We start from the raw sequence: 21,112 nt of genomic DNA on the forward strand, positions 1-21,112 counted from the left end.
CAGCAGGCACAATCCTTGGGCTACCGGCGGATGGAGGAAAGTTGCTATTTGGATACAAAGACTCATGGGGCAGAGAAATATACGAAACCGAGGTAATAAAATTACTATTTTTTATTAATGTATTGTCTATGTGTTATATCGTAATATTTGTATTAAGGATTTTTTTATGTACTTTAATAGGATCATCAAGATGCGGTCCGTCTACTCAAACCTACCGCCGCACCAACAAAAATGCTTGCGTGGCCTTTATCCGGTGAATGTGAAAGGTTCAAGTCAATTGTTGCCAACTCGGGGTTAGCTAATGCCGCCGAGAATTCATTGTTGGAACATGGTCGTGTGGCCATATCGGCGTTCGTGGAGAGAATGTATCCTGAGACCGATACTTTCCATATGCCGTTTGGGGAGATGAAAATTACTCCGGATGATGTTGTGCAGATTCTTAACCTTCCCGACCAAGGCACAGCTGTGAAGTTTAACTACACAAAGCAGTTAAGTTGGGCACAACTTTATCCTCTAACTAAAAAGTGCTTAGGTTGGGATGAAGAGACAACAACAGCAGAGTTTAGGAGGCATGCAAGTTACAGAACAAGACAGATCAACATTACAGCTTTGATGAATATGTTCCGAGGCACCTTGGAGAAGGAAAAGAATGGAACGTTAACTGATGAGAAAGTGAACCACGCTGCCACCGCATATCTCCTTTGTGTATTGGGATGTGTCATATTCCCCAATACTTCTGGCAACCGGATCGACGCCAACCTTATACAACTTTTGGATCCTCTCCATGAAGTCGGTGACTATTCTTGGGGCACGACATGCCTAGCATTCTTGATGGAAGAGTTGAGAAAGGCTTCGAGGCTAGGAACCTTCCAAGTTGCCGGGAACGTGGCTCTATTGCAGGTTTTTTCTTTAACTCTATAACTCACTCTATAGTTATTCGATAGACAATACATATGATGCATATTCATAACTCCAAATGACGCATATTCGGTAGGAAATGATGCATCTCTTTTTCCGAATGTTGGTTATTCGGTGGCTAGGTACTTATTTTGTTTTCCGATTATATATAATCAGAAATATTCTTTTGATATTAGAACCGAATATACAGGCCAGAAAAACTATAGGTTACTGAACTCCAAATGACGCATATTCGGTAGGAAATGATCCATCCCTTTTTCTGAATTGGTTATTCGGTGGCTAGGTACTTAGTTTTATTTCCGATTATATATAATCGGAAATATTCTTTTGATATTACTACCGAATATATAGGCCAGAAAAACTATAGGTTACTGAACTCCAAATGACGCATATTCGTTAGGAAATGATCCATATATTCCGAATGTTGGGTATTCGGTGGATAGGTACTCAGTTTTATTTCCGATTATATATAATCGGAAATAATATTTGGAAATTACTACCGAATATACACAATATATTTACTAAAACTTGGTTTCTTATGTATATAGGCATGGATCTATGACCACTTCCCTATCCTGAAGTTGGCCGGAGAGAACCCGGGGTGGTGCAAAGGTACTCCTAGAGGAACAAAGTATATATTTGAAGACAACCGTTCTAGGACAAAAGAGCAGCAGTTGATTCGCATGAGGGAGATTTTGGACCAATTGAAGGCCTCGGACGTATGCTTTGATCCATACAAGGAAGATCGAGCCAGTGGGCATATAAATGTTCGGTCGGACTTGTCCCTTTATTTTGGACCATTGTGGCACCCCACAGGATATGTGATGTATAACCCCTCTAGGGTGATGCGGCAACACGGGTATATACAACATCAACCTGTGGAGAAAATGGGGGATTACTACAAATTGGAGTTGGAGTTGTGCTCTTCTAGTGGTGATAATCTCACGATTGTTCACACAGGCCCACCTACTGTTCTTGATAACTGGGATAAGAGGAATGACTTCATTATCGACACTGGTAGACGAACCACCCGAGGTGATGAAAATTCTCCAGACTATATGAGTTGGTATAACAACGTATCACATCCTTTGGTTATCCGTGAAATCAAATCCAACACTACTGCGGCGGGTTCAAGTTATAATTGTATCATCAAAGACAAACCAGCTGGTTATGATAGACTGGTGCGTGTTCTTATATTTTTGTTCATTTTATATTATTCCTATAAATCTTAGGTAATTACCGTTTGATGTTATGTCATTACGTATAAAAAACAGGTGAATAGGTTCAAGCGTGTTTCCAAAATGTTAACTGCATGCCTGAAGAGCGGAGATCCCATGCCAGCTGAGAAGATCAAAGAGGCTAGAGATCTAGTTGATAATATGGATAACGAAGATTATGCTGCCCGGTTTGGGGAGAAAGTCACGAAGAGGCATCCGCCCAAGGTGGAAGTATCAAAGACGGGTAAAACAACTCGAGCTTCATCGAGCGCTGAAGGTGCTCCAACTGAAGGTGCTCAAACCCGTGGTCGTGCAGGACTGGGAGGTAGTCACGGTCGTAAAGTAAAGAAGAGCAGATAAATGACAATGATTTGTGTTGTACATCCGGAAGTTTGGGTAACTAAGTTTACTTCCGATTATTTCAAGTTCAAAATTTGAAAAGTATCAGTTTTTCACAAATTCTGATTTTTTGGCCATCGTACATTCGGGACTTTACAAAAAAAAATTATCCTCCGAATATTACAAGTTCAAAACAAACCATGCCATGGCTCTAGGTGGTTCCAAGGGCCAATATAGAAGGTTAGACAACCCATATTCGGAAGTTTGGGTAACTAAGTTTACTTCCGATTATTTCAAGTTCAAAATTTGAAAAGTATCAGTTTTTCCCAAATTCTGATTTTTGGGCCATCACATTCGGACTTTACAAAAAAAAAATCCTCCGAATATTACAAGTTCAAAACAAACCATGCCATGGCTCTAGGTGGTTCCAAGGCCAATATAGAAGGTTAGACAACCCATATTCGGAAGTTTGGGTAACTAAGTTTACTTCCGATTATTGCAAGTTCAAAATTTGAAAAGTATCAGTTTTTCCAAATTTGATTTTTGGGCCATCGTACATTCGGGACTTTACAAAAAAAATTATCCTCCGAATATACAAGTTCAAAACAAACCATGCCATGGCTCAGGTGTTCCAAGGGCCAATATAGAAGGTTAGACAACCCATATTCGGAAGTTTGGTAACTAAGTTTACTTCCATTATTTCAAGTTCAAAATTTGAAAAGTATCAGTTTTTCCCAATTCTGATTTTTGGGCCATCGTACATTCGGACTTTACAAAAAAAAATTATCCTCGAATATTACAAGTTCAAAACAAACCATGCCATGGCTTAGGTGGTTCCAAGGGCCAATATAGAAGGTTAGACACCCATATTCGGAAGTTTGGGTAACTAAGTTTACTTCCGATTATTTCAAGTTCAAAATTTGAAAAGTATCAGTTTTTCCCAAATTCTGATTTTTGGGCCATCGTACATTCGGGACTTTACAAAAAAAATTATCCTCCGAATATTACAAGTTCAAAACAAACCATGCCATGGCTCTAGGTGGTTCCAAGGGCCAATATAGAAGGTTAGACAACCCATATTCGGAAGTTTGGGTAACTAAGTTTACTTCCGATTATTCAAGTTCAAAATTTGAAAAGTATCAGTTTTTCCCAAATTCTGATTTTTGGGCCATCGTACATTCGGGACTTTACAAAAAAAATTATCCTCCGAATATTACAAGTTCAAAACAAACCATGCATGGCTCTAGGTGGTTCCAAGGGCCAATATAGAAGGTTAGACAACCCATATTCGGAAGTTTGGGTAACTAAGTTTACTTCCATTATTTCAAGTTCAAAATTTGAAAAGTATCAGTTTTTCCCAAATTTGATTTGGGCCATCGTACATTCGGGACTTTACAAAAAAAAATTATCCTCCGAATATTACAAGTTCAAAACAAACCATGCCATGGCTCAGGTGGTTCCAAGGGCCAATATAGAAGACAACCCATATTCGGAAGTTTGGGTAACTAAGTTTACTTCCGATTATTGCAAGTTCAAAATTTGAAAAGTATCAGTTTTTCCCAAATTCTGATTTTTGGGCCATCGTACATTCGGGACTTTACAAAAAAAAATTATCCTCCGAATATTACAAGTTCAAAACAAACCATGCCATGGCTCTAGGTGGTTCCAAGGGCCAATATAGAAGGTTAGACAACCCATATTCGGAAGTTTGGGTAACTAAGTTTACTTCCGATTATTGCAAGTTCAAAATTTGAAAAGTATCAGTTTTTCCCAAATTCTGATTTTTGGGCCATCGTACATTCGGGACTTACAAAAAAAATTATCCTCCGAATATTACAAGTTCAAAACAAACCATGCCATGGCTCTAGGTGGTTCCAAGGGCCAATATAGAAGGTTAGACAACCCATATTCGGAAGTTTGGGTAACTAAGTTTACTTCCGATTATTGCAAGTTCAAAATTTGAAAAGTATCAGTTTTTCCCAAATTGATTTTTGGGCCATCGTACATTCGGGACTTTACAAAAAAAATTATCCTCCGAATATTACAAGTTCAAAACAAACCATGCCATGGCTCTAGGTGGTTCCAAGGGCCAATATAGAAGGTTAGACAACCCATATTCGGAAGTTTGGGTAACTAAGTTTACTTCCGATTATTGCAAGTTCAAAATTTGAAAAGTATCAGTTTTTCCCAAATTCTGATTTTTGGGCCATCGTACATTCGGGACTTTACAAAAAAAATTATCCTCCGAATATTACAAGTTCAAAACAAACCATGCCATGGCTCTAGGTGGTTCCAAGGGCCAATATAGAAGGTTAGACAACCCATATTCGGAAGTTTGGGTAACTAAGTTTACTTCCGATTATTGCAAGTTCAAAATTTGAAAAGTATCAGTTTTTCCCAAATTCTGATTTTTGGGCCATCGTACATTCGGGACTTTACAAAAAAAATTATCCTCCGAATATTACAAGTTCAAAACAAACCATGCCATGGCTCTAGGTGGTTCCAAGGGCCAATATAGAAGGTTAGACAACCCATATTCGGAAGTTTGGGTAACTAAGTTTACTTCCGATTATTGCAAGTTCAAAATTTGAAAAGTATCAGTTTTTCCCAAATTCTGATTTTTGGGCCATCGTACATTCGGGACTTTACAAAAAAAATTATCCTCCGAATATTACAAGTTCAAAACAAACCATGCCATGGCTCTAGGTGGTTCCAAGGGCCAATATAGAAGGTTAGACAACCCATATTCGGAAGTTTGGGTAACTAAGTTTACTTCCGATTATTGCAAGTTCAAAATTTGAAAAGTATCAGTTTTTCCCAAATTCTGATTTTTGGGCCATCGTACATTCGGGACTTTACAAAAAAAATTATCCTCCGAATATTACAAGTTCAAAACAAACCATGCCATGGCTCTAGGTGGTTCCAAGGGCCAATATAGAAGGTTAGACAACCCATATTCGGAAGTTTGGGTAACTAAGTTTACTTCCGATTATTGCAAGTTCAAAATTTGAAAAGTATCAGTTTTTCCCAAATTCTGATTTTTGGGCCATCGTACATTCGGGACTTTACAAAAAAAATTATCCTCCGAATATTACAAGTTCAAAACAAACCATGCCATGGCTCTAGGTGGTTCCAAGGGCCAATATAGAAGGTTAGACAACCCATATTCGGAAGTTTGGGTAACTAAGTTTACTTCCGATTATTGCAAGTTCAAAATTTGAAAAGTATCAGTTTTTCCCAAATTCTGATTTTTGGGCCATCGTACATTCGGGACTTTACAAAAAAAATTATCCTCCGAATATTACAAGTTCAAAACAAACCATGCCATGGCTCTAGGTGGTTCCAAGGGCCAATATAGAAGGTTAGACAACCCATATTCGGAAGTTTGGGTAACTAAGTTTACTTCCGATTATTGCAAGTTCAAAATTTGAAAAGTATCAGTTTTTCCCAAATTCTGATTTTTGGGCCATCGTACATTCGGGACTTTACAAAAAAAATTATCCTCCGAATATTACAAGTTCAAAACAAACCATGCCATGGCTCTAGGTGGTTCCAAGGGCCAATATAGAAGGTTAGACAACCCATATTCGGAAGTTTGGGTAACTAAGTTTACTTCCGATTATTGCAAGTTCAAAATTTGAAAAGTATCAGTTTTTCCCAAATTCTGATTTTTGGGCCATCGTACATTCGGGACTTTACAAAAAAAAATTATCCTCCGAATATTACAAGTTCAAAACAAACCATGCCATGGCTCTAGGTGGTTCCAAGGGCCAATATAGAAGGTTAGACAACCCATATTCGGAAGTTTGGGTAACTAAGTTTACTTCCGATTATTGCAAGTTCAAAATTTGAAAAGTATCAGTTTTTCCCAAATTCTGATTTTTGGGCCATCGTACATTCGGGACTTTACAAAAAAAATTATCCTCCGAATATTACAAGTTCAAAACAAACCATGCCATGGCTCTAGGTGGTTCCAAGGGCCAATATAGAAGGTTAGACAACCCATATTCGGAAGTTTGGGTAACTAAGTTTACTTCCGATTATTGCAAGTTCAAAATTTGAAAAGTATCAGTTTTTCCCAAATTCTGATTTTTGGGCCATCGTACATTCGGGACTTTACAAAAAAAAATTATCCTCCGAATATTACAAGTTCAAAACAAACCATGCCATGGCTCTAGGTGGTTCCAAGGGCCAATATAGAAGGTTAGACAACCCATATTCGGAAGTTTGGGTAACTAAGTTTACTTCCGATTATTGCAAGTTCAAAATTTGAAAAGTATCAGTTTTTCCCAAATTCTGATTTTTGGGCCATCGTACATTCGGGACTTTACAAAAAAAATTATCCTCCGAATATTACAAGTTCAAAACAAACCATGCCATGGCTCTAGGTGGTTCCAAGGGCCAATATAGAAGGTTAGACAACCCATATTCGGAAGTTTGGGTAACTAAGTTTACTTCCGATTATTGCAAGTTCAAAATTTGAAAAGTATCAGTTTTTCCCAAATTCTGATTTTTGGGCCATCGTACATTCGGGACTTTACAAAAAAAATTATCCTCCGAATATTACAAGTTCAAAACAAACCATGCCATGGCTCTAGGTGGTTCCAAGGGCCAATATAGAAGGTTAGACAACCCATATTCGGAAGTTTGGGTAACTAAGTTTACTTCCGATTATTGCAAGTTCAAAATTTGAAAAGTATCAGTTTTTCCCAAATTCTGATTTTTGGGCCATCGTACATTCGGGACTTTACAAAAAAAAATTATCCTCCGAATATTACAAGTTCAAAACAAACCATGCCATGGCTCTAGGTGGTTCCAAGGGCCAATATAGAAGGTTAGACAACCCATATTCGGAAGTTTGGGTAACTAAGTTTACTTCCGACTATTGCAAGTTCAAAATTTGAAAAGTATCAGTTTTTCCCAAATTCTGATTTTTGGGCCATCGTACATTCGGGACTTTACAAAAAAAAATTATCCTCCGAATATTACAAGTTCAAAACAAACCATGCCATGGCTCTAGGTGGTTCCAAGGGCCAATATAGAAGGTTAGACAACCCATATTCGGAAGTTTGGGTAACTAAGTTTACTTCCGATTATTTCAAGTTCAAAATTTGAAAAGTATCAGTTTTTCCCAAATTCTGATTTTTGGGCCATCGTACATTTGGGACTTTACAAAAAAATTATCCTCCGAATATTACAAGTTCAAAACAAACCATGCCATGGCTCTAGGTGGTTCCAAGGGCCAATATAGAAGGTTAGACAACCCATATTCGGAAGTTTGGGTAACTAAGTTTACTTCCGATTATTTCAAGTTCAAAATTTGAAAAGTATCAGTTTTTCCCAAATTCTGATTTTTGGGCCATCGTACATTCGGGACTTTACAAAAAAAATTTATCCTCCGAATATTACAAGTTCAAAACGAACCATGCCATGGCTCTAGGTGGTTCCAAGGGACAATATAGAAGGTTAGACAACCCATATTCGGAAGTTTGGGTAACTAAGTTTACTTCCGATTATTTCAAGTTCAAAATTTGAAAAGTATCAGTTTTTCCCAAATTCTGATTTTTGGGTCATCGTACATTCGGGACTTCACAAAAAAAAATTATCCTCCGAATATTACAAGTTCAAAACAAACCATGCCATGGCTCTAGGTGGTTCCAAGGGCCAATATAGAAGGTTAGACAACCCATATTCGGAAGTTTGGGTAACTAAGTTTACTTCCGATTATTTCAAGTTCAAAATTTGAAAAGTATCAGTTTTTCCCAAATTCTAATTTTTGGGCCATCGTACATTCGGGACTTTACAAAAAAAAATTATCCTCTGAATATTACAAGTTCAAAACAAACCATGCCATGGCTCTAGGTGGTTCCAAGGGCCAATATAGAAGGTTAGACAACCCATATTCGGAAGTTTGGGTAACTAAGTTCTTCCGATTATTTCAAGTTCAAAATTTGAAAAGTATCAGTTTTTCCCAAATTCTAATTTTTTGGTCATCGTACATTCGGGACTTTACAAAAAAAAATTATCCTCCGAATATTATAAGTTCAAAACAAACCATGTCATGGCTCAAGGTGGTTCCAAGGGACAATATAGAAGGTTAGACAACCCATATTCGGAAGTTTGGGTAACTAAGTTTACTTCCGATTATTTCAAGTTCAAAATTTGAAAAGTATCAGTTTTTCCCAAATTCTGATTTTTGGGCCATCGTACATTCGTGACTTTACAAAAAAAAAATTATCCTCCGAATATTACAAGTTCAAAACAAACCATGCCATGGCTCTAGGTTGTTCCAAGGGACAATATAGAAGGTTAGACAACCCATATTCGGAAGTTTGGGTAACTAAGTTTACTTCCGATTATTTCAAGTTCAAAATTTGAAAAGTATTAGTTTTTCCCAAATTCTGATTTTTGGGCCATCGTACATTCGGGACTTTACAAAATAAAATTATCCTCCGAATATTACAAGTTCAAAACAAACCATGCCATGACTCTAGGTGGTTCCAAGGGCCAATATAGAAGGTTGGACAACCCATATTCGGAATTTTTGGGTAACTAAGTTTACTTCCGATTATTTCAAGTTTAAAATTTGAAAAGTATCAGTTTTTCCCAAATTCTGTTTTTTGGGCCATCGTACATTCAGGACTTTACAAAAAAAAATTATCCTCCGAATAATATAGTCGTGTTTAGAAATACCAACCTAATCGGTAGATAAAAATTTAAGTTCGCTACCGAATGTCTTATTCGGAGGGAATACGTGTATCGTTTGCAACCGATTGTTGTGCATCATTGATACGAAACCTCAACGGCCATATTTTCAGAAACCTCAACGGCCATATTTTCAAAAATTAGAGCCGTTGGAACTCTAATCTATATAAGCAGGGTAACCCCTCTCAGTTATTATTGAGTAAAAAATCAGAATGAAAAACCTTTTCAATGGCAAGTCCATCATCAATCGACAACATACTTCGAAGATGCAAGCGAACAACTACATCAATTCCTATTCGTCTTCCGTACGTACTTACTATTCTTTCCCTCGTGACTCTTTCGCGTCCCACCTCGCTCACAAATCATTTCAAATCGAGTGTCACTAACATGATTATTTTGAACTACCACGCACATGTTATCTTTTGCCTTGTTCATAAGCCATTCATTTGCCTCCTTCTTACTTCCAAATGTCTAAACGTGCATAAAAAAAACAAATCTAATAAGCATAACCATTTAACATATAAATTTTGAAAAAAAAGAAAAGTAGTAATGAGTATACCAAATCGTTTGCATAGTATAGGGAAGTGTCGGGCCTCAAATAGAAATCATCAACAAACTCTTCAACGGCCTGCATATGAAAGCAACAAATTATTATACAATAATCGGAGGTTATTAAATAAGTCAAACTGCCGAATATACTATATTCGGAATCCTATCGGTTACCCAAAACACCCGATTTATGCAAATGAATGTACACAGTTTACTGAGTGCAAAAAATGATATAATCGGAATCTAAAATATATAGTAAAACAACCGAATATAAATAACCGGGAGATACTTTAATCGATAAACATCCGATTTTCAAGTTTTCGGAAATTTTATTTTGAGGCCACTGTTATATTCGGCAGTCAAATAATGTTAAACTATTACCGATTGTAAAGGATAAGAATACTGAGTTTTGAAATTTTTTGAGAAATTCGTTTTTGGGGCCATTCGGAGGTAAATAACTCTACATAACTACCGAATGTAGATTTTTTTGGAAAACCAGTTTGGGGTTTTTTCTCATATTCGGCAGTAAACTACTATCTTGGAACTACCGAATATACATATTTGGTACTCAGTGTGTTATATTCGTAAGTTTATTCGAGAAATTATCTACCGAATCTGGGTAGTTCATGGCATTCAATGCATACAATAATCGGTTTTTCTTGTTTACAAAAGCACACAAACGCATGCAAATCGAGTATTTGAGTTTCTTAACACAATACCTGTGTTTTACATGCATCGTTAGCTTCAATATCAGGCGATTCTCCATTTTCTTCCATGAAAGGGTCGTCTAGGTTTTCCTCTCCACAAAAGTTTGGATCATTCAACATATACCAAATCGTCTTCGCCATGATTCTCACCTTCTTCTTCATATCCATCCATTTTTGTAGTGATAAAATAGATTTTCCCTTTTTTCCTTCACCTTCTTCTCTATAACTCTAACAACTCAAAAATGAAAAAGAAATGGAAAAAATGAAACAGAAATCATTATAATATTGCACCGACTACAATCGGAAGTCTGGGTAAATTTTTGTCTTCCGATTGAAATCGGAGTATAAAAATGTTATTATATCCTCCGAATATATAAGGGTAATTTTGCCACTACGAATTACGCGAGATAAGGACTGGCTACATTTTCCCTTTGGATGACCTTTTTTGTTTTATTATTGACCCCTAAATTCTTTTGAATGGCTCCTAAAAACGCGAGGATAATTATATCTGCTATCTATTCTCTACACCTCTTTCTTTCTTTCCTTCTCATTCACTCACTAAAGAAGAAAGAAAGAAAGACATAGACAAACCAAGTGTATTTAGGAGAAGAATTAGTGGAGATGTTTAAGCAATCCAATAAGAATAACATTAAGAAAAGAAGTTGTATTTGTATATGATGTCACAACCCAACCAAGTGACCAACTGAAAAGCAGCATGTTTCATGGATCCTTAATCCAAGTATCAATCTGTTTTCTCTTTCTCGCATCATCATCGCGCTCTTGTTTTTCTTGTCAAATGACATTTTGCACTAATCAGGTCTTCTCATATATTCTTAAATCTTTTCAAAAAGTATATATATATATATATATTCTTAAATTGCTTGGGATCATGTTTGGTTAGGATATGTCATCCGAATAGTAGTACGTAATAATGGATTTATGAGAGAGATGGATATTTACAAGATTTCCTCCACCCCTTTCTTAATGATCTCTATCGGTATCACTTCTAGAAAAGCCAAGATAAGAAGGTTGATTTATCTTTCAAATCAGCTTAATTTTTACTGGTCTGGAGGTCATATATATATATATATATATATATGCTCATTTACGTAAGAGTATATCCTTGTTTTATAGTACTATATTTCTAATCATCATCGTCAGACCATGCTCGGTTTCACTTTCTCAGTGGAAAAATAGAACTGTTAGCTTACAAACAATAGGGATGGACAGTGAATAAATCAATTCCGTAAGTAATTCAAATGTATGAAAACATTAGTCTATGGTTAAGAAATATCTACATACGTTTGAACTTCGAAATATGCTCTGCTTCCGTAGTATTGATTAGTTCCCAACAATTTAATTGGAAAAGAGAGATAGACTGATTATTTACAAGACACGGTCATTTTGGAGTTGCTTTACCGACTTCATAAGTTAAAGTTCTGCCACTTTGAAGCAAAAAAACGGAAAATGAGTTATTTGGCCAAAATATTTTTAAAACGTGGTTCTAGTGGACGAGTATAAATTAGTATGGTGAAATGGACCCAAAAAAAATACCAAGAATGAAACTGGATTCATCCTAGCTTAAACTTAAAAAATATCGAGGATGAAACTGGGTGCATCCTGATGTGAATTAAAAATAAGAAAAAGTATTTTAAATGGGTAAGATGAAACTGTTTACATCCTGATAATTTTTACATTCTCGTCCATTTAAACAGTATTAAATTTTACATGTCTTTTTTACCCAGGAATTATCGTTATTGGGTTAATTGACCAAATTTGTGAGAAAAAAATGCCAAAGCATGATGAATCGATGATGTATTCATGTCATGTTTATATGGTTAAGTTCTTCATTCCTTTCAACAAAATTTACGTGGAGCTCACTGCGCACTGCTGATGGTAAAATTTAAGCGATAGTTCATATTTCCAGAGATAACTGCACTAACATTCAAGTTATGTCGGCAACAACCAACGGTTGCGCAATGCGCATTAGTCAGTCGGCAAGCAGTATATTTACAGAGACAAGTTTATACCCAGAATCCTTGGCTGTTTTGTGAAAGGGTTAACATAATTCTTTTAAAAGTTAGATATCCTTCGGTCATTCGATGTTTATCTTGACTTTTTATATATGATTGCTAAGCATTGTTTTATCAACTAATTGGATAGCTTTGTTAAATACCCGTAATTTTATCACCAGATTAAAGTTAACTAATGTCGTCAGCGTGAATGTATATTTTACTCAAGAGCAAATCAAAATATTATACACTTTGTAAACAAATACTAAAAAAAATATGTTGGAACAAATCATTGGATTTGTATTAAAACAATTAATCATCCGGGGGTTAGACTTTTAGATTTAGGTCATAATCCTCTTTACGTTTTCAATATCTCTTTGCAAATTGCAGTAGAAAACTAGAAATGGTCGGTTTTACAATTTTCAATAAATTATCTACTTTCTCATTCAAATTATTTAATAATCAATTTCCTCTTTACCGTAACAACAAAATCTTCCTAATTAAATTCTAAATGTTCGGTAAGTTTCAGACATCTCATTCATTAAACTAGGTCATCAAAAACTTTAAGCTTTTGCTTGTATTTGAATAAAGCAATATGCGATATTGAGCTTCTTTTTTGGGTTTGGATAAAAGATATTTGCGGTTTTTCTTCCGCGATAATTAGCGGTACTTTTTCCACCGTTTAGGTTTGTTTTACCTGATTATAATTGATGTGTTTCTGATGTCTAAGTTATTTGTTAAAAGTCTCAGGTTTGTTTTACCTGATTATAATTGATGTGTTTCTGATGTCTAAGTTATTTGTTAAAAGTCTCGTCCCTCGTATATTCTTTTAAAAACAAAATCAAAGGATGAGATTGTAATGTCACTTGACACTCCGACCTTAAGCCTAGTTTCAATTTTTTGTATTAACCCCTAAAAACGTACCAATTACAATTAAGCTTCTCTCTATTTGAAAACTAATTCCTTGGCATTTATTTACATGCCTTTTGAGCCTTGACCTCCCAAAGCATCTAAGAGCCTTCAATTAAACTTCAAAACCTGAATCTGTATTATATGGTAAATTTCGTCATTGCTCACGCATTTAGAGCTTCTCCGATGGTTGTTGTATGTATTTCCTATGTGGCAACACAAACAAGACATTTTTATTCCAAATTTTTCTTAAGTTCAGGTGAAAAAAGTTATTCATTTCCAATGGTGTTGTTTGTGATCATTTTCTTATTAATTGTAAATTTTATGTTTAGTAATTTTAAGATTTTATTAGGTCTAAAAATGATTATTTATTGTATAAGATTTAATTTTAGTAAATAAAATATATTTTTAATTAAAAACTGCTGGAGAATGATGATTGATTTATGACATTGATATGACATCCGGGTTGGAGAATGATTTTAGAGAAAATGTACGTGCATCCTCATGAATTTTGACATTTATCTCCACACATACCAATGGAGAAGCTCTTAGCGTAAAAAGATCAAAACTTATGTAAAAAATCAAAAACTTATACACAAAAATGTGCAAAGACTATTTCTCATCTATAAATTCCTGGCACGTGCTTATTTTGTTGGATGTTTCATATGTTCATATTATACTATGCACACATGATGATTGACAATTATTTGGTTAATTAATAATATTAATACTAATTACTGTTTGAAATGACCCTATTGTCCCCTAGCTCCCCTACATATACATTTCTTTAATGTATTTGATTGCTGCCCATGAAATCATGAACCATGCTTTCATTGTTCTAATGGCGTGACATTAAACAATAATATATCTTGAGTAACAAATATTTAGGGAACAGATCTCATCATTGATTACTAATTTAATGAAAATCCTAAATAGGAAAAATATCATCCACAGTAATTAAAAAAAAAAATCTTTTCATATATTTTCCTTTCCAAAATTTAATACAATAATAATTTGTCAAGATTTTCTAATAACCCAAAGAAAGGAAAGTTCTATCATCCTCTCTGTAGTCTGTTCTATGATTCTATCTTTCCCCCTCTCTAAAATCTCAGTAAATATTCTACCTTTCCCACACAGCCCAGAAGAAGGAAGCAAAATAAACCCAACTTCAAATCTGGTTCTCTCACCATTAAAACCCAAACAAAACAAACAGAACAAAAAAAAATAAAACACTACCAAAATAATAAATAAACCACCAAAAAAAAGATGAAAATTAAGTTGGTGTATTTACAAAACTGCCATTGGTTGGTTTGAAGTTTGAACTAATAATCAAAACCCCCGACCAACAAGAAATACCACTAACAAGGGCATTCCGAGCTGTTTATGACGCAGCAGAAGCATGATGTGGCTGAGAGAAAGGATAAAACCTAGGTTTCTTGTGAGAGAAGGGATTACTATTCTGAATATTAGTTGTTGCGGTTGTTGGAGCTGTAGTTGTGGTGGTGGGTGGTGCTGTTGCTGCTGCAGTAGAGCCAGAGTTGGTGGTGGTGGTAGCAACACGTTCACAACTAGGACACATAGTAAGAGTTGTAGCAGGAAGTTGCATGTAATATGGATTTGAAGTTTTTAAAGCTCTTAATTCTTGTATATCTTTTTGTAATCTTCTGTTTTCTTCGGTTAATGTTTCACAACACCTCTTTAAATATTCACAATCAACCTCTGTCTGCTTCAGTTTTGTTCTGTAAAATTTTGGTTAAAAAAACCTTAATCAAATCCGAAAACTTAATCAATAGTAATTAAAAAATAAATACCATTAAATTAAATTACCTTGCTCGTCTGTTTTGAAACCAGACTTCAACTTGTCTAGGTCTGAGATTAAGTTGTTTTGCTAGAGCAACCTTTTGTTTCTGCAAAATGATTATTAAAAATAATTACGAACTGCAAGCCTGAAGCAAAGGAACAAACAGAAATCTCTCTCTGAAATTTTAACTTACTGGATTCAGAGTATTATGTTCTTTGAAACTTTCTTCAAGAAAAGCTGATTGCTCTTTAGATAATCTAAGCTTCTTTCTGGCTAAACCATTTTCTTCCTCATCACTAGCTCTGGAAGAAGTTCTTTCATTATCACCATCATTTAATCCAGCAATTTCTGAATCTCTTTTACTATTTCCTCCATTTCTGTACATGGAGAAATCTATTTGAAAAGAAGAAATAGTACTATTCGGAGAAGATATTGCAGCACCATCATCAAGTTCCTCCGCAGACGCTGGTATGCGATTAACATCAAATCCTCTTGAACCCGCATCTGAGTTTCCTACGTAAAATCCGAAACTAATTATAATCTTATAATCTTAAATATAACCAGTTGTGAATCAGAAAATAAAATGAAACTTTAATATATAGGTAATCGATAATTTCGATGTAATTATACCGTTTTCTGATGACCATGGAAACCCAGTTTGATTACGAGTAAAAGGTACTAAAGGAAGAAGATTAAGTTGAACTGGATCTGCAGAAGAAACATTTCTCCCACTATCATTATTATCATTATCAGTTCTTTGTTCATCAGAACTTTTCTCATCATCTCCTTCTTCTTCTTCTTCTTCTTCATCTCTTCCATTATAACCAACTCCTAAAGCCATGCAAAACCCTAAACCCTTATTATTTTTCATCATCTTACTGCGATTTTTATCAGTACTGCATCCAAATGGTCTTGATGTATCTCCTAAGCTTAAACCCAACTCCATATTGCAGGTATTCTGCTCTGGTTTTTTCTAGAGAGAGAAAGTGAGAGGAGAAGATTTGGATTGAAAAAGGACCAAGGAGTCTTTATAAAGACCCTATCCGAACCATTTTGTATATATAAACGCACAATGTTTGACCGACAAACACCCTCCAGGTTGACAACACACGTGCGAATCCGTTGTAAATAAAAGGAAATATAATAAAAAAAAAGGCTTTTGTTTTTTTGATTCTCTGCTTCAAATGTATTTTGGATTTACAGCTCTCACGTCTCGTTTCTCTTCCACGTCTCATGATTGCGTTTCTTTGGCATCATTATTATTTGTTGGACTCCGTATATGTGATCCTCTTGCGACTATGTTATGTCTGCTCCTTGGACTGTTTTACCAGTAGTAAACATAGTGGGTCCACTAAAGAGTGGCAAACACGCTGTGATGAGATTTGACACGGATTTGGTTGGCCAACTAAAATGCTACTTGAAAACCTGGATTCATACCCGTTATCCAACCCGTATGTATATTTGTGGTAAAATCTGGAATTAAATGAGAATCGGAGAAAATAAGGCAAATGGAGTTAATTATTTTTCTGACCAACTCCCACTATACGCACACACGGAGAAAATTCTATCAATCAGTTTCTGCTATCCAAATTCTTTTTTTTCTTTTCTGTTTTTTTTACAATCATTTTAAAGGGGCGGGTGGTTCTATTGGAGGGGCGGTAAGGGTGATAGCAATATCCCTATTATTGGTTAGGGGGTGTCCTATAGGGGTTGTTAATTGACTAGATTACCCTTTTCACCTCAAATGGACAAATTTATCCTTATTTTTTTGGTTGAAAAGACTGAATTATCCTTCCCCATTATTAACCCAATTGAATCTGAAAATCAAAACAGTTTTTTTATTCAAGTTTACTTCTTCTCTTCTCCTCCTCTCCACCATTAAAACTGATTTTTCATCGTCCTTTTCGATTAATCGGCAATTTGAAAAATTGATAATCGTTGATTGGAAACTATATTAGAGATGCCGAAGAAGAAGGTTGACGAAAATTGTAGCCGTTCTAATGAACCAAATCCTCCATTAGGTCAAGAACATCAATTTGAAACTCCTCAACCGTCAAAATCAAGCACAGTGACTTATTTGAGGTATGTTTCGAAAAACCCAGTTAGGGTTTAGTCTATTGTTTGATTTAAGTTAGTTTTGTATAAAAAATTAGGGTTTTGGATCGAAATTGAAACTGAAATTTGTGTGTTGCATGTGAGTTACGGTTGATAATTACTCCAATTTCAACCGTAACTATGGTTTTTGTTGATGATACAGTTCGTAATAACTGAAATACCAACCGTAAGTTCTTGAACTTGTGACAAATTGTTCAGTTACGTTTTTTTTTTTTGCAACCGTAAGTAGCTTACGGTTGGTCTCGTGTGTTGAGTTACGAACTGTACATTGTTCTGTTACTTTCATTTGATTTCTGCGGTTCGTAATTCCATCAATGTTATCAACCGTATTTGAGTTACGACTTGTAACTCAACATCCATTACCAACCATAGAACATCCTGTATGTTAGTATTTGGCCAAAGAAAACTTACGGTTAAAAACTAAGATAACATACCAACCGTAGTTTAGTTACGGTTGATCTCGATACATCAGTTACCAGCCGTATCGTTGATACGGTTGGTCTCGATTCACTATTTACCAACCGTGTGAGTGGTACGGTTGGTCTCTGTTCATTAGTTACAAACCGTAACTATGCAGGCTCACCATTTTGTTTTGTTTTTTGTTGTCTATATTATTTGTTTTACCCTTAGTAAATCAATCAATTGTAATACTTGTGTAGGAAGAAAAAGAGAGGAAATGACTTAACCCCGATTAATCATACGCCCACCCCTCGCGGTGACAAGCATTTAGGGGTTAATAATAGAGGTATCCACAAGAATGAGAAGAAGATGAAGAATAAGTTTGAAATTAAGTTGAGGGAACAACCTGTGGCTGAATCTGGAGCTGAGCTAGAAGGAGTGGAACATAATGATCAAGAAGAGGTCGGAGTCGAAACTAACCGTGAAGGCAACGAAAATGAAATTGTGGAGGAAGAAACTAATAATGATGAAGATGAAGAAGAATTTAAAGGAACCGATGATGATGGAGGGATGAATAGGAAGCAAATGATGAAGAGGAAGAAGATGAAGAAAATGATGAAGAGGGGGCCGATGAAGAAAATGATGAAGAAAAGGAAGATGAAGAAAATGACGAAGAGGTAGAAAATACCAAGGGAAAAGAGGTAGTTGTAGTTGCACCTCCAAGGCAAAAGAAAGAAAAGAAGCCGAGAAAGGAGCCCGCACCGAAAGGGATGCATATTCCTAAAGGCAAAGATTTGTTGTTGCCACCGAAGAAGAATAAAAGACCTTGGGGCGAGGCCCCAGATAAGTCTTCAATCTTATTTGGTTATACCGGTTCCTGGTCCGCAAAATTCTGTCAGATAAGGGTATGTATTTTGTTACTTTTCTTAATACATTCATTATTTTGATACATTTTGTTTGTTTATTTCAGTTCACCATAATATGCTTATATTTTTGTATATTTGTTTTCTTAGAACCACGCAAGATGCATTAAATTGCTCAAGCGTCAAAGGGGTAAACATTGGCCATTAAGTCAAGAATGTGCTTCGGTTCGCAATCTAGTGGCTGGTACAGGACTAGGGCCTGGAATTCTTCACCTTCAATCAGATTATGATAGTGTTGTGGTATCTGCCTTCAGGGAACGATATTGGCTTGAAACCGATACGTTTCATCTTCCATTTGGAGAGATGACAATAACATCGGACGATGTGAAGCAAATTACTGACCTTGAAGTTGAATGACAATCTGTGTTTGAAGGTTTCGACAACAACATGTCTTGGACTGACCTTTATATCCTTGTTCAAGAAACACTTGGGTGGGAAAAAGATGAAACTGAGATGGAGTTTCAGTTGGCTGGTGGTTATGACCCTGCTGAACCACATAAACCAAAAATCATCAAAAAGCTATTGTTGAAGAATCTGAGGACCAAGTTTGAAGGAACGGCAGCAAAGGAAAGGGAAGTTCAGGTGATGGATGAAACAACAGTTAGGCGTACATCCACAGCGTATTTGTTGTATTCTCTTGGGATCGTATTCTTTCCCGATAACTCGGGAAATAGGGTCAATGTTCATTACCTACAACTATTGAAGAATTTGGACAACATCAAAAACTATTCGTGGGCCACTGCAACCCTTGCATATTTACTTGACAGCCTAAGAAAGGCCTCTAGGGTTGGAGCTACTGAAATTGCCGGGAATGTTGCGCTTCTAATGGTAAGTTTGGTTACATTTTTCTTTGTTTGTTATATTTTTAGTCATGTGTCAATTGTTTATACTTAATTTATTTTTTAGGCATGGGTTTATGACCACTTTCCGAGCCAGAGACCTCCTACTGAGTGGAAAGAACATGATTATGGCCCTACGGGAAAGAAGTTCAAGTTCACTGGCAGACAACTAAGGAACAAAGAGGAGAAGCTCATTCAAATGAGGGAGAAAATAAATGCTTTCACCGTTGAAGATGTTATCTTTGACCCTTATTTGAGGATTCAAAATGGAGTTGATGTTCGTAGGTTCACAGAGACCGCATGTTACAATGGATCATTGTATCATCCCACAGGTTACGTTATGACCAATCCTCGTCGAACTCTACGCCAAATTTCTCATATTCAACAAAGGGTTGTAGAGGAAAACTTCAAATTATCCCAGCAAGGATCCGAGACAAAAGGCCCCACCATTGTGCTCAACTACAGGCCAACTCCAAAGGTTGATGCTTGGAACAACCGCCATGAAGAAAGATACCAACTCGCAGCGGGAGAGGCAATTCCTTGTAACGACTCGAAAGAAGCCATTGTTGATTACATGGGTTGGTATTCTCATTTTGGTCATCCATATGTGATCAATAATGATCAGGAGGCCCAACCATATATTCAAGAGGCTATGGATCAAAGGAAGGCGGTCGACGAGACTAAAGAGAAAAAAGGTTTATTTGGTTTGACTTGGAAGAAGCTATATTTCATGTCGGTACGCAATTTTGTTATCCTCATGAATTTGGATTTTAAGATTAATGATTATTATGAAATAATCTCTTAACACTCTTTTTGATATGTGAATAGAAAGAGCGAGGATAAGCTTTGGCAAATAGCATGACTTCATGCATCCGTCGTAATGGTGTGCTTAAAGCTCGTGAACAAAAGATCTTGCAAGACCAAATAACGAACATGCATAATCCAAACATGGCAGAAATGTATGAGGGGTTGGTCACGGACGAAAGAGGCTTAAAGAGGAGTAGAAACTCTCTTGGAGGTGAGGGTAGTAGCCGTCATCAACCTTCATCTAGCAGCGAATACACAAATGATGAAGAGGTGGTGCACGGTGTGGGTACTAGCCAAAGAGGTGGTCGTGGTAGTCGCGGTGGTCGTCGTGATGGTCCCAAAAATCGTTCTGGTGGTGGTCCTAAAACTCGTGGTGGTGGTGGCACCAACAAAAGGGGTCGTGGTGGCCTCCATGCTTAGTTATGGATTTATGTTAGTTGTGTGTGGTTAGTTATGAATTTCGGCTTATGGATATTATGACAAACTAATAGTTGCGTGTTAATTATGGATTTTAGCTTATGAAATTTAGCATATGGATATTAATTATGAATTTGAAGTTATTTGTGTTAGTTATGGATTTAAACTTATGGATGTTATCTATGAATTTGAAGTTATTTGTGTTAGTTATGGATTTAAACTTATGTATGTTTGTTTGTGTCAGTTTTTGTCTGAAATTTTGAGTTACAGAGTCAATTACGGTTGGTAACTATTTTTTGTTATGAACCGTTGCACAGACTGGAACAAGCATTTTTACTAACTTAAGTTACGGTTCGTAAAAATTTATCGAGACGAACCGTATAGAAATTTACGATTGGTAACTCTTTCACCCTAACCAACCGTAAAACATCCTGTAACCCGTAACTTTGATTACG

At 36.1% G+C, this 21,112-nt stretch overlaps 2 protein-coding genes across 3 annotated transcripts; one reads left to right on the plus strand and one right to left on the minus strand.

Annotated features, from left to right (window-relative positions):
* Positions 1-14,313: 14,313 nt before the first annotated feature.
* LOC113312189 (homeobox-leucine zipper protein HOX11-like) lies at positions 14,314-16,181 on the minus strand. 2 transcript variants are annotated; one of them, XM_026560942.1, is made up of 4 exons: positions 15,788-16,181; positions 15,351-15,661; positions 15,184-15,263; positions 14,314-15,095 (listed from the first exon to the last, which is right to left on the minus strand). In XM_026560942.1, exons 1-4 carry the CDS (start codon positions 16,101-16,103, stop codon positions 14,738-14,740), a joined length of 1,065 nt encoding a protein of 354 aa, XP_026416727.1. In that variant the 5' UTR covers positions 16,104-16,181; the 3' UTR covers positions 14,314-14,737. The 2 variants fall into 2 exon arrangements, with proteins under 2 accessions (XP_026416727.1, XP_026416726.1); XM_026560941.1 differs by having other exon boundaries at positions 15,351-15,670; positions 15,788-16,179.
* Positions 16,182-20,291: 4,110 nt separating this feature from the next.
* LOC113312944 (glycine-rich RNA-binding protein 7-like) lies at positions 20,292-20,660 on the plus strand. Its single transcript, XM_026561677.1, has one exon. It carries the CDS (start codon positions 20,292-20,294, stop codon positions 20,658-20,660), a length of 369 nt encoding a protein of 122 aa, XP_026417462.1.
* The last annotated feature ends 452 nt before the right edge of the window (positions 20,661-21,112 follow it).

This window comes from Papaver somniferum, chromosome 9 (assembly GCF_003573695.1).
Source record: "Papaver somniferum cultivar HN1 chromosome 9, ASM357369v1, whole genome shotgun sequence".
Taxonomy (NCBI): Eukaryota; Viridiplantae; Streptophyta; class Magnoliopsida; order Ranunculales; family Papaveraceae; genus Papaver; species Papaver somniferum.